At 46.6% G+C, this 14,633-nt stretch overlaps 1 protein-coding gene across 1 annotated transcript in view; it reads left to right on the plus strand.

Annotated features, from left to right (window-relative positions):
* plxdc2b (plexin domain containing 2b) overlaps nt 1-14,633 on the plus strand; it is a 112,232-nt gene that overhangs the window by 78,506 nt on the left and 19,093 nt on the right. Inside the window, exons 8-11 of the mRNA XM_056299367.1 lie at nt 7,100-7,195; nt 8,038-8,119; nt 13,354-13,414; nt 13,854-14,010. Coding sequence (XP_056155342.1) covers nt 7,100-7,195; nt 8,038-8,119; nt 13,354-13,414; nt 13,854-14,010 — 396 coding nt within the window. The remainder of the gene's footprint in view (nt 1-7,099; nt 7,196-8,037; nt 8,120-13,353; nt 13,415-13,853; nt 14,011-14,633) is intronic.

Here is a 14,633-nt window from a genome sequence, read left to right on the forward strand (position 1 = left end):
CTCGTCCAATTACCCTCCACTCTTCCGAGCCGTCCTGGCCGCTGCTCCACCCCTTCTGCCGATCCGGGGAGGGCTGCAGACTACCACATGCCTCCTCCGATACATGTGGAGTCACCAGCCCCTTTGTTTCACCTGACAGTGAGGAGTTTCGCCAGGGGGACGTAGCGTGTGGGAGGATCACGCTACCCCCCCCAGTCCCCCTCCCGAACAGGCGCCACTACTGACCAGAGGAGGCGCTAGTGCAGTGACCAGGACACATACCCACATCTGGCTTCTCACCTGCAGACACGGCCAATTGTGTCTGTAGGGATGCCCAACCAAGCTGGAGGTAACATGGGGATTTGAACCAACAATCCCCGTGTTGGTAGGCAACAGAATAGACTGCCACGCTACCCGGACGCCCCGATCCTGCTCTTTTTAATGCAGACTTGCCTTTGATACCTGTATAATGTTGGACTCAACTGGATTAGACCGACAGCTCATCGCCACTTGGGATGGTGAGTGACACAGTCCTGGATGGAAAGAGACTGACTGGCTCAGTGTTGAACACGAAAGATGGCAGCCAGGGCAGTTTTTTTTTTTTTTTTTTTTTTGGATGACGTGTCTCAAAACCATGCTGACTTTGCCTCATCCCATTTTGGAGGAGAGCCAAGACAACACTTTCACGAGCAAACGTCTTAAAACAGCCGGTGCCTGGCGTTCACTCGCATTCATGCTATACTAGATACAGCTAACAAGTAAACATTTGAAACATAGGTGGAAAACTTAACAGTCCTCATTATAAGACAGCCTGCGGACAGCGTAAACCACCAGCTGAAAATCAGGTTGTAGTTGTTGCGTTGCATGAGAAGAAGGGGATATTTGCAAAGTGCAGACCTTTCTGCCCACGTCTGAAGGCAAAGGGCAGCATTTGCATTTCGGTTTTGAGGTCATTCAGTGGGGCTCGCAGTGTCCCATGATGAGACCGCTGTTTAACAGGCAACAGATACAACATCTGCAGCCATCGTTGTACGGAGACAGGTGGGACCTATTGTTCAGTCACCATATGTCTGACTCGAGGTGCTGAAACTGAGCATGGTGGGGAAGGCTCTTCTAAAGTGGGAAAATGGAAGTGGTGGGGGGGGGGTTAACTTTATTAAGATGCACAAATCAGTAGCTTTCCCTGATCATTCATTCATTCATTCATTATCCAAACCGCTTATCCTCAGGGTCGCGGGGGTGCTGGAGCTGATCCCAGCAGTCATTGGGCAGCAGGCAGGGAGACACCCTGGACAGGCCGCCAGGCCATCACACAGGGCCCACACACACACACACACACACACACACACATTCGCACCTAGGGACAATTTAGTATGGCTGATTCACCTGACCTACACGTCTTTGGACTGTGGATGAATGTGGGAGGAAACTGGAGCACCCGGAGGAGCCCCACACAGACACGGGGAGACCATGCAAACGCCACACATGGGACGACCAAGGATGACCCCCAAGGTTGGACTACCCCGGGGTTCGAACCCAGGACCCTCTCTTCTTCCTCTGATAGCAATTAAGAAAATACCTGTCATAATCAACCCTCTACTGTTGGATTTGTGAAATTTGTATTTTTCTTCAAATCAAGTTCGAGTCTGCGAGCCGGGGTGGGATGAGTTTGCAGACCTGTTTTTAATATTATCCTTGATACCACAGAAACGATCACCCTTACCTTGCCAAGACACTAATGCTTGTTTCTGACTACACAAGAAACACATGGAGTCATGTCGCTATGCCGGATTTTTTTCCACTTGTTTAGAGAAAAATGCATTTTTCAATGGAATATGAAACCTGATGACTTGTCAACATGAGTATATTCTTACAAGTGTGGTTATGGGCAAACAAGTGGTCTGTCGTGGCAAACGGTCCCGCTGACCCTGCCAGCGGCAGCTGGGGTTGCAGGGTTGCTGCTGCTGGAATATCGATCACAGTGTGACCTGTAGACTTTCACCTCATTCTCACACTCGCCATCAAGAAATCCGGGTTGGAAAACTGCTGCAAGGAGAATTATTGAGGGGGAATGGCATCACTACAGCCCGACAAAATGCATCTGCTACCCTTTAAATATTTCAGAACGCACTCAAACTTGACTCGTATTTAGAAATGATGAAAAGTGGAGTAAGGTGCTCTTTTGAAATTTTGCTTTCTGCAGCAATTTGCTGTGTAAAAATCGCTATAGATGGATTGGCCGAGTAGATCTTTGTGTACAGCGGGTTTGACTGTGTAGGCAGAGTGCATATCAAAGTCATCAGTCATCAGTGGTGTTGGTGTACTATAAAGCTGAAATTGAAAAAATGTATTACCAGCAACTAACTACTGGTTGCAGTAGTTGTTACTGGGAAAAGTTGTGTGTTTAACATTGTGAGTAAGGCACTACCACCCAACACTGGTGAGGAGTTTACCAAACTTTTATTAGGAGAATTAGATTATCTTTTCTTAGTTATTGGCATTGTGCATATTAGTTATTATATCATTTTACTCGGTGGCTTCATTTTGGTGACTTTAGACATGAGACCCGTGTCCGGGTGGCGTAGCGGTCTATTCCGTTCCCTACCAACACGCGATTCCGGTTCGAATCCCCCGTGTTACCCATGGCTTGGTCGGGCGTCCCTACAGACACAATTGGCCGTGTCTGAGGGTGGGAAGCCAGATGTGGGTATGTGTCCTGGTCGCTGTACTAGCGCCTCCTCTGGTCGGTCAGGGCGCCTGTTTGGGGAGGAGGGGGGAACTGGGGGGAATAGCTCGATCCTCCCATGCGCTACGTCCCCCTGGTGAAACTCCTCACTGTCAGGTGAAAAGAAGCGGCTGGCGACTCCACATGTATTGGGGGGGCATGTGGTAGTCGGCAGCCCTACGGTAGGGTAATTGGCCGGATACAATTGGGGGGAAAATCCAAAAAACTAAAAAAAGACATGAGACCAACACTAGATAGATATTTATAATGGCATCTTATGGGGCAACTAAACATAAGCCTTTAACCTGTCCTTTCAACAACAACCGCAAAAAAAGTGGCAGCTTAGTTAGACTGTGTACTTGGTTTCCCATCCATTCCATCCATTATCCAGACCACTTATCCTGCTCTCAGGGTCGTGGGGATGCTGGAGCCTATCCCAGCAGTCATTTGGCGGGGGGGGGGGCACCCTAGACAGGCCGCCAGGCCGTCAGGCCGCCAGGCCGTCAGGCCGTCACAGGGCACCCATGCAGACACAGGGAGAACATGCAAACTCCACACAGAGGACAACCCCCAAGGTTGAACTACCCCGGGGCTCGAACCCAGGACCTTCTTGCTGTGAGGCGACTGCGCTAACCGCTGTGCCACTGTGTCGCCCACTTGGTTTCCCATTATCTATTATTCTCAGTTGAACTGGTCAGCGAGTTTGTTGATGGTCACTGTTACCGACCGTAAGTATGGGCTGCTCATTCCTGCAAGTTGAACCAGGAAGTAGCTCAGCAACATGATCAACCACTGAACTTGATATTGGGCTATACAAATAAAACCGACTTGACTTGACTTGACTTGAACTGACAGTAATGGACATTCTGGATAACAACTTCGAACTTGCACTCATTTTCACTTCCAAATATGTGGTTTAGATAAAGAGGTTGAATTGCACTTGTTGGATCATGTCTGATGCTTGCATTCAGTTGCTCCTTAAGTCCTGTAACCAAAATCTCCACAGTGAAGCTGGTGAGGGGAATGATGTAATAACTGATATGCAGAATAGCAAAATCTACAAAAATAAGACCCAGTTTTAAAAAAAAATCAGAATGTTCCTTTAATAGGATGGAGAGATAAAAGGTGCATGTTGGCTGTAGGTGCTGGTGTTCAAAAGTCACATCAACTCAATGAAGGCCTCTGCAGTCAGTTGTCTTGATGCATGCTCAGTAATCCATGTAAAGAACTGCCCGGGATGTCAGAACAGTTGAGACGCGTATCATCCAAACACCCCGTCTCAGATACTTTCAAACCCCAAAATACGCTGCGCCAGAAGTTGGTCCACCCCAAGGATCAGGTCCCCAGATACAAACAGAGCAATATAGTGTACACGGTTAAGTGCCAGGAGAATTGCCGGGACTTGTACATCAAGGAAACTAAACAGACGCTGGCGAAGAGGATGGCACAACACAGAAGAGCTAACACGTCAGGCTAGGACTCCACAGTCTATAGTCTACAGGCCAGTGGCCACTCTTTCAAGGATGAGGATGTGCACATCCTTGATGGGGAGGAACGCTGGTTTGAACGGGGAGTCAAAGAGGCCGTCTGTGTGAAGAGGGAATGACTATCCCTGAACTGGGGGGGGGGGGTGTAAGAGTACATATGTCACCATCTTGCAATGCTGTGATTGTGACTGTTCCCCAATCCTCTGTGAGTAGTACACATGGCCATTATAACTCTAATTAATGGGCATGTTAATTTGCATATGAAACTGATCGTTGGTTTCGGTCCTTATGCCACTGTATTGTTTATAAGGGTGGGGATACCTGCAGTCAGTTGAGACTGAAGAGGTCACGTAGTTGAGTGATGAAACGTTTCTCTCAATAAACGTTGTGTCCAGATAAACTGACTCGACTTTCTGCACTTTATTACTGCACACCATCCAGAGCACCCAGAGGGAACGGGCCACTGTTAACTGCCGCTCCCCGGGATCAGAGGTCCAAATTGAATTTTTTATACCAACTCCTGTCAAAGAAGGGCCCAAGCCAATAAAGAGAGACACAGATCAGATCCTGTGTCCCAGGCATGGTAGACGACAGACAGGTGGTAGCATTCACTTACTATTCCATGTGATTAAATGATGATGTGCATTATAAGTCACCATGTCTTATTCCTATTATGAGGCTGTCAAACCCCAGCCGCAGTCTTCTTCACATCTGCCCACCTACTCGTCTGCCTACATGGACTGTCCTCCCTCCTTGATACATTATGACTGCTGCTTTTATACTAATAGATGGTCTTAGGATTTCTTTTTTTTTTTTTGGTTCAGATTTCTTTTTTTTCTTTTTTTTTCTTTCTTTGATTTCTTAAGGTACTTGCAGTAAAAGTGAATTCATCTCATTTTAGGGTTATCGGGTGAACTGTCGAGGAGAGGATATTGCATTAATTTGCCCACCAGCTGAGCAGAGGCGAGCACTGTCAAAGAAAAAGATAGCATTTTACTGATGTCGATATCAACGCACCGAGACTTTAATCACGAGATCGAGAAAAGTAACGTCACGGAGGGGGTCGCAACTGTCCCTGGCCACTCTCATTTCAGAGATGGACTGTTAACATGGCTGGATAATGAGAGCCTTAACCCAGTATGTGTGCCTCCGCCAGATCTGGACTCCCAATATTGATTTTTAAAAGAAGGTCTGGCCATCACATTTCCATTGATTTCCATTCAGTTCTCAGAGGTGGATGAATATGAAACAAGTAGCTGGCTGGTTTTGTGGCTTTCATATCTGTGCAAACAGCCAGCTGCGTGTTTGCACTAATTTTTCCTTCGCTTTAACTTGTTTTTTTGGTTTTTTCAGCTCAAAGCATATCGACCATGTAAGTGTGTTATTTTCCCTGAGTTTGCACATAATTTGATCATGGGCTAATTGACCTTCTCATGCATAATTAATGATACACTTTCGTAAATCGCCTTTTCTTTGATAGCATCGACAGAGGGCGGCTAAATCCTCATTAGGCGTTGTTTATGTTGTGGCTCAACTCGGGGCTGTAATGGCTCTGATTTGCAGCTTCCTTCCCCCTCCAGACTAGACACCCACATGGCTAAAAAAAGCTGCCCACGGTTCAGCAGCCTTGGGCCGGGTCACCGACCCTCCCCTGGCCCCAACACCATGTCATTAGACACCAGATGATCCCCTTGCTGGAGGCGAGAGGAAGCCACTCACCAGGGTAGGAAGGGAAATGGCCGTCACATGCCCTGGCTGGTCTTAGCCGGCTCCTCTTGGTTGCTCTGATCAGGTGTGTTGTGTCTGCTCCACAAAATCAGGCGAGCATACAAAGTGCAATGCAATTTGAAGAAACTTGACAAATGAAACACGCAAGCCGGCAAAACAGTTTACTTCCATATTGGTGACTTTGGAAGTGGGTGAGTAGATGGAAACATAAATTGTGAGATGTCCGCGACCTGCCAGCAGTCAGTCATCGCATGCTGTGTACACGGCCATGGTCTTAAGTATAGAATTTCAATTTTCTAGCTCATTGGACAAGCAAATGCAAGTGTTATGGAAAATGCCAGATTCTGAGCAATGTGGCGCCGTGTCTATTGTAATGCATCCCGGTGATCTATCCTGGAGCGTGTCCCCGATTCATTCCAAGAATGCTTGTGCAGCAAACGTTGCATGAAAAGAGTTCAGTTCTATCGAGCTATAAACAGAACAAGGAATTATTAGCAGATCAGTCAGATTTGTGATATTATGCACAGAGAGACAACGATATTATCAAGGAGGTGTTATCAAGGATTTGTCTTTATGCATGCTCATACTTACCAAGGACTTGTTCTGTCTCTCCCTCTGTGCAATACCGGGGCGCAGCTTGTGCCAAAGGAAGATGCATGACCAGCAAAAGCACGGAGCCCCAATTCACACTGGCCCGTATTAGTCATAAGGGCTGGGAAGCAATGAGAGTCAATGATATAGTATATATGTGATCAATTGCTCCATCTCAATCGCTCCATCTTGCCACAGCTGATGACTGGCTGCCACAGATGAACTGTGTGTGCATGCGCGTGTGTATGTGCGTGTGTGTGGTGGGACTGGGCAGCCTTCGGCGCGGTCTGATTGATATCTGCCCATGGGGGATATTACTCCCAATCCGTTTGCCAAATCATTGGCTGACACAAGGGCACAAAGGGATGGAGAAATAAAGTGCTGCGGTAGCATCGTCTATGACCTGATTCTCCCTCCCCCTCCCTCTCCCCCCCCCCACTTTATTAGGGGACCAAATGTCCTAGTTTTATCTCTCGTAAGGAAGATTTGTGATGGCTTATTCTTTCACCGTCTCCGTCTTCCCTAACCTCTCTCTCTCTCTCTCTCTCTCTCTCTCTCTCTCTCTCTCTCTCTCTCTGTTTTAATCTAGATGTGAGGCGGAGAACAATATACGAGTACCACCGTGTGGAGCTCACCAAGACTAGAATCACCAATTCTACGGCAGTGGAGATCATGCCTTTACCCAGTAAGGACATGTCACTGTCATAGATTTGGCCATTACAGTAAAACCCTCATACACTACAAAGTACAAACGAGACAAATTAGGTTCTGTCAGATACCCACAAACGAGAAACACTTCTCTGTGGTTTGGACAAATGTGATGATGCATCAGTTTGGACTCCCCCTCTTCAAGCTGAAATCCGGGAAATTTCGCCATTAACGAATTGTTTTTTCATCCATCTGGACCATGGAGTCGGGTTGCATAATACTTACTGGCATTTTTACCATGGTTGAAAAATCTCTCCAGTATCTGTACCTCTTTTTGGGCTGACTAGGATGAACCCTGATGCAGCAGCAAACCCGTATCTGATGGAAACAACTCCAGCAGGAAAAAGATTGAAAGGCGATGCCGATGTGGCGTTGCTTCTGTCAGACAGACAGTCAATATAACCATGTAATACAGTATTACTTGTAATGGGTCAGACTGCCTGCATTAGCTTTGGTCAGAGGATCCCGTTTTTACAAGGGTGTGGACTATTTACTGGTGAGCCGAGGGTACAATGGCTGCTACACCTTGTGAAAATCAGTGTCAACAGGTCTATTTCTCACTTCTTCCTGCATTCAACTATATCACAACAGTGTTCCACGGTAATATTAATTGTCTGTCCAACAGTATCGCCACATCATCATGACATTTCAAATGGATAAAAGCACGACTTATTGATGAAGAAAAATCACTGATTTCAGCTTTAGATGGAAGTTTAATAAGATGCCGAGCCCTTTTCATCCCACTGCTCTGTGCTGGGTATTGACTGCATGAACTGTTCTGACGGGACTCTGACCGGTTGGGCTGTTTCCTTCTTCCAGCTTGTCTCCAGTTCACCAGCTGCAGTGCCTGCATCTCCTCGCAGATCAACTTCAACTGTAGCTGGTGCCCAAAGCTCAACAGGTTGGACTTCTGTTCCCTCTTCCTCCTGTAGACTAAACCCATCATTGCTGTTTTTGTGATTTTCCATGTGCAAAGGGAAAATCCACACACTGACATAAAGAGCGCAAACATCTTTACATTGCTGCAACTTTAGCCCTACACACTTGAACCTGAATTAGCCTCATGCACCTGAAGTGCTTTTTTCATAAGCTTTATAATCAGCAGTGCAGACCTTTCTTTGTTATTTGTTCTTGCAATATTGAAATGGTCCTAAAGAACTGTTGGTCCAAGAAGCAGGTGAAGCTAGCAATGCATGGTTTCCTTACAAGCCAATCAGTAGAGACACTCATTGGTTGATCATCCAAGCTTTGAAAGTGACCCTATCATTAGAAATAAGGTTAATATTGGCCAAAACCAACACGGGATCGCCGGTTTGAATCCCCGTGTTACCTCCGGCTTGGTCGGGCATCCCCGCAGACACAATTGGCCTCATTCATATCCGGCAAAAACCCTTAAAAAGTGCAACAGACAAGGTGGTTCATCAGGGGTCTTGGTGAGGGGGTTGGTGTCTACTCAAAAAATTGATGGCAAAGGGGCGTCTGGGTAGCGTAGCAGTCTATTCCGTTGCCTACCAACAAGGGGATCTCCGGTTCGAATCCCCGTGTTACCTCCGGCTTGGTCGGGCGTCCCTACAGACACAATTGGCCGTGTCTGTGGGTGGGAAGCTGGATGTGGGTATGTGTCCTGGTTGCTGCACTAGCGCCTCCTCTGGTTGGTCGGGGCGCCTGTTCGGGGGTGCGGGGAAACTGGGGGGAATAACGTGATCCTCCCCTGGCGCAACTCCTCACTGTCAGGTGAAAAGAAGCGGCTGGTGACTCCGCATGTATGAGAGGAGGCATGTGGTTGTCTGCAGCCCTCCCCGGATCAGCAGAGGGGATGGAGAAGTGATCGGGACGGCTCAGAGAGCAGGGTGGTTGGCCAGGCACAAATAAATAAATATTGGCCAAAAGCAATGTGAGCCTTACACAAACCCCAGCCTCCCCACCCCACCTACCAGGGGGCGGATAAAGCCATAATACTGGTGTTGATGGGGAATTAAAATGTGCACGGCACCGAAACGACACGATTAACAGGTTGACGGGTTTAAATAAACAGACGAGAGACACCGCTGGTTGATTAAAAAAACCAGTGATGAACAAGTGATCATGGGTGAATCACAAAATGAAGGTCTTCACTGAATTTGCGATAAGGCCTCCATTATATCCACACACACACACACACACATACCAGCACGATTTGCTAATGAATAAATTAGAAGGGAATAGAAGTAGCTGGGGCAGCTGGGAGGCATTTCACATATTTGCAGCAAAATGATTACCACTCATCTTACAGCAGCATGTTTATCATGGATTCAGGGGGATTCAGAATGATGTGAACAAGGATTTAATAACTTCTCCCTATACGTTTTCTTGACTCCGGTTCATATAGCATCAGCAGTATCTATTTGTGTGTGTGTGTGTGTGTGTGTTTCAACTTGACAACCAAACTCTGTATTCCAGTTTCACTAGATTACTTTCATGTTATCCTCCTCCCAAAAAAAATACATTGGTCTTAGAAAGGAATTACCCATAATTCATTCTTCATGTGGACTTGACAGCTCGGTGTTTCTAGCAGGACTGTGGCAAACGGGAAGATGAATTGTATCGACAGCTAGTTTTTGTAATGGAGCTGGATCCCTGAGAGGTCTCACTGCCTCCTAATTTCTCTCTCTCTCGCTCTCTCATCTCTCTTTCTCTCTCTCTCTTTTTCCTCTCTCTCGCTCTCAGCTCTCGCTCAGCTTTCTCTCGTCGCTCATCTCGCTTTCTCTCGTCTCTATTTCTCTCTCTCTCGCTCTCATCTCTTTCTCTCATCTCTCCTCACTTTCGCTCTCTCTTGGTCTTGTTCTCATCTTTTTCACTCTCTTTTTTCTCTCATCTCTTTCTCGCTCTCAGCTCTCTTTCTGTCTAATCTCTCTCTCTCTCTCTCTCTCTCTCTCTCTCTCTCTCACTCACATCTCTTTTTCTGGTCTCCGTGTTGCTCTCTCTGGGTTTCTTTTGCGCCCTGCTTGTGGTTTGGCAGACAAGTCATTAACAGCAGCTGGGAAATGGAGGTTGTACGTTTTAGACAAGACAGCAGATCAGTAATCCTGACGTTCTGTCGTCTCGCACCTATTTTGTCACCTCGCCTCCTCCCCCTCTCCTTCTTTTTCATCCTTCCTGTCTCTCGGGACCTCGAACTAAAGTAAATAGTTGAGCTGCCGTGGTGTTATTGTTCTGCTCCTGGAATCCGCGTGGTCTGACTGTTGTTTTTTTTTAAAATGTTGCTGGATGGAAAGCTTCGGGTTAAGAGGACGAAAAAATATACTGCAGTGGGATGATGGGGATTGATTTTCATCCACTCAGCGTATGAAAGTTATTCCAAGTCCGAAGCTGCAAGTGCGATGAAAGATTTCTCACCCAAATGGTTAAAGATATTTTTTCTTGAGGTGGTAGACATGGTTTACTCCTTTTGACCCCGGTCGGCCGGCCGCCTTCCTGCCCTCGTATGCTTCTGCATTTACGAAATGCCGTATGCATCAATTATTCATCCGCCACTCGTTTATTTCATATTCATTTATTCTGTAATTACGGGCTGTTTGGGGAGTGAGTGGAGGACGCACGATGCCTGTTGTGTTTTTGGGGTTGTGACGGGGTCAGGCATCTGAAATTACACACCCTGGCACAGAAACCAACAAACTCGCGGCGCAATTGATGTTTTTCCTTCAAGCGATTTACAGACGCTGTGTCAAGACAGAGCATGCCTAAGTAGCGGAGATCTAATTAAACTTCGTTTTAATTAAATGCATAACCGCGTGCATATATACGGCTGTTCAGCCTGACTCTGTCCTTTGTACTTTCCAGCAACTTCCCTTGAAAAATGCAAATGATCACGCTTTAAACATGCTCATTAAAACATTTCTCGATGGCCTCCTCCGCCCCGGGGTATAATGGAAGATGCAGATGTGGTTGAGGGAACGACCGTAACGAACTTTGTCTCTCCTCGCTGCATTGTGTTCGGAGGTGAGAGCGTGGAGCTTATCTACCCGCCGTGCTGAGTTTGCAGCTAAATGGGGTTGCTTTATGCATGCAAACGGTGCAGGTCGGAGTTAATGAAGCGTGCCAGACGCCCTGAAGATCTGCGCTGGGCCATAACTCTCTGTCAGTGCAGCTGAACACTGATTTGTTAGGGGAAAACTCATGGATTTGTTTACCCGGTGCACAAGGCTGTTGGGCCGCCACAAATGTGGGCTTGTAGAAAATAAATTGCCCTCAAATCAAAGATCAGAGCAGGAGAATATTGACTTTTAATAAGTCCAAGACTCCTAACATGTTTGACTCATTAGCGTTTCATGCATTTTAAGTGTGCGTGCCACGTCGAGAAATGGCGGAAAAATCCCGCGGCTGGTGGCTCTCATGTACAGAATTCATAGAGGAAAATGAGTGACGCGAAGCCGAACCGGTTTCGCTGGGGGAATTCAAACAACGCGGAGAGTAATTGTGTCACTCCCCCGGATTGCAAAAGGCATCAGCAAGAAATGGGAGCTGTGGGAATTGAAACTCAATAAGGAAATACATCTATTGTGCCGTGGAAGAGGAACACCTTAACAGAAACGTTCCCTCGCATGGATTCATTTATATTCAAATGAGGCAGCTCGGCCCATTTCTAATTAAATGCGCCACGGCTCAGGGTGTCAAACGGCGACTGGCTGAGCCGGCTGCCATTGAGAAGAGACGAAACGAGAGCTCCCCACAGGGACAAGCTGGACCGGACCAATAATATCTTTGGCCCGTTCTGGTTCTCTGGGGAGAAATGGGGATTAACCGGAGGAATCTGTCGCGCTTGGCTGAGCAGATGAGGCTGATTTTTTTCTTCTATTTCTTATGGGGGCGGGGGGGCTAAAGGATGATTATAGGGGCGGAGAGATGAAAACGGAGTCTCTTCTCAGAGTCATTATCATAACAATGTGTTTACCAGAGAAATGTGGCCTGCTGGAGATAACTTCGACTCCGAGCAGCCCCACGTTGTCCCAGCAGCATGCGGCGGGGGTTTCATCGGTTTTGTACTGTCGCATCCTCCGGTCTAAGAGGGTCATAGGTTGAAAATTGGTTTGCTAGGCTTTGAAACCGAGTTCTTCATGTGTGTTTTTCCCCACGTGCTCACACTATCACATAATGGGCGGACAAGTAGACCAACTGCTTAGACTTCAATTTACTTGATAAAAACGTGCTGGCGGGGGCCGAGATGATGGGAGGATGTTAGGCCCGTTCAGAGTGGACGGCTTTGAAATACCGTCCGGCCCGCTCCCCCGTATGACATAAGTACAGCAGTAGCTGTGGTAAAATTATCAGATTAGAGTCCCAGTCCTGTTTACGTACTCCACAGTAAATGATAAATAGTGAGAAACAACAGCTCTGATATACACAATATACCAGAAACTAGGAGACGTTGCTTATCCCAAGCTGGACGACTTTGTAAAGAAAGAGTATAGATACGATGAAATTAGAAAGTAATCAGAAGGGACGTTTACATGACAGAGTTTCTATTCAACGGATTATAAAAGGTTTAATTTCAAGTTTATTTGTCACATATGAAAGTAAGTTTGCACTTATTCTCATAATGAAATGTTTGTTTTGCTGGCTCAACACATAAGTGGGAAGTAAAAATAGTAATAAAAGTACTTAGAGAGTATACGTATACCTCCTCTCTCAAATGGAAGGAGGTGTCTTTCAAAATGGGCCATTTTATTCTGATTGAGTTGGTTAGGCGTTTTTATTCTGATTATAACTGGAACAAAAGGTACTATGTAATCAATTTTCAAAAAAAAATTCATCAATTCTTCGAGACTACACACAGATGTTGCATCTGCACTACTTCATTGTGTTGTTCCCTTCTGACCACTAGGTGGCAGGTGCAGTATTCTGTGCAGTAACGGGGCTGAGCAGATTTGACGAAACGTTGCAATACATCGCAGTGTTTGTAGTGTCATAATATATCACAATATATTGAATCGTAACACTTGTATCGTGATACAAATTGCATCACCTAATTCTTGCCAATACATCGCCCTATTAGCAGATGACTCTCATGATCATGGGTAGCGACACCACAAATGTCATCAGTGTTATTAAGATTTTGGCTTCTGTGTGGTAGACATGTGTGTCCTGTACCCCTCTCAGATGTTCTAGTGGTTTTGACCGCCATCGGCAGGACTGGGTGGATAACAGCTGCCTAGATGAGGTGAGTAGTAACGATAAAGATAGACGGTGCGATGATAACCACATTCAGCCACGATGGGTAAAGAGCGCTGGAGATATTTCAGTCCCACCTGTGCTAGCGCTTCAGTGTGTTCGTATACCACGCATGAGTGTGTTCGAATGACTTTGTGTCTGTGTGTGTGTGTGCGCATATGTGGTTATTTGTGCATGTGTGTTCATGCATGCATGTGTGTATTTGGATAGAGCATACTGGCCATTAGGGGTAACTGCCAGGATGATGAATGCCCCTTTCTGCAGTATGCAGTGGGAACCCTTTCACATCATATATAAAGTGGTGTACACACACACACACACACACACACACACACACACACACACACACACACACACACAAGCACAGTATCTTCTATTTGAAAAGACTGCAGGGATCACAAAACCAGCTCTCGCTTTTCACCTTCCAGACCAAGGACAAAACCTGTGACATCATCGTCCACACAACACAACTCTACCCCTTCACCACGCCCATGGTAGCCAGGACGACATCCAGGAGCAGAGGGACCACCGCTGGCAGGAACCCTTCCTCCACTTCCCACCCCCCGACCAGCGTCCCCACTGAAGGTATAGTTCACATACTGCCCCCCCCCCACACACACACACACACACAAAACCCTGCCCCATCTCTGCCTTGGAGTGACAGCTCAGAGTAGTACTTGGATGTATTGCTGAATGGATGTCTTGCTCTGACAGGATGTGAACTGAATGAAGTGCATTTGTCAGGGCTGCCTTTTTATTGGGATTGATGTGCACCTTTTTTTTTTTAAAAACATCTCCGAGATGATTTCCCTTGCTTCTCCCACCTTAGAAAGTCTCTCTTTTGAGTCGAAAATTCAATCCATATGGCAGGCAGTGGAGCAAGGCACACCAGCTGTGTTTGAACCCATTTCTAAACAACGTAGCTTGAATTGAGATAAATCTCTCCGGTCTCAGATAGACGGAGACCCGCGTTCCTCTCATTCAGCCCCGCTGGCTTGCCATCAATCTTCGATTATAAATGCTGTAGGAAATCGGGCTCGTTGTGCTAATGATGCATTTGTGGGTGTAAAACAAGCATTCAGTTATCAGACATACCCCATCAGCAGAAGGTTTCATTTCGTGTTGAATGGGAGTTTGGTTGGAAGCCACGAGCATTCGGTGTTTTTCAGAGCATTCCTCCCTTTTCTACTTTTCTTCCTTGCAAAAAA

This window comes from Lampris incognitus, chromosome 19, assembly GCF_029633865.1.
Source record: "Lampris incognitus isolate fLamInc1 chromosome 19, fLamInc1.hap2, whole genome shotgun sequence".
NCBI lineage: Eukaryota > Metazoa > Chordata > Actinopteri > Lampriformes > Lampridae > Lampris > Lampris incognitus.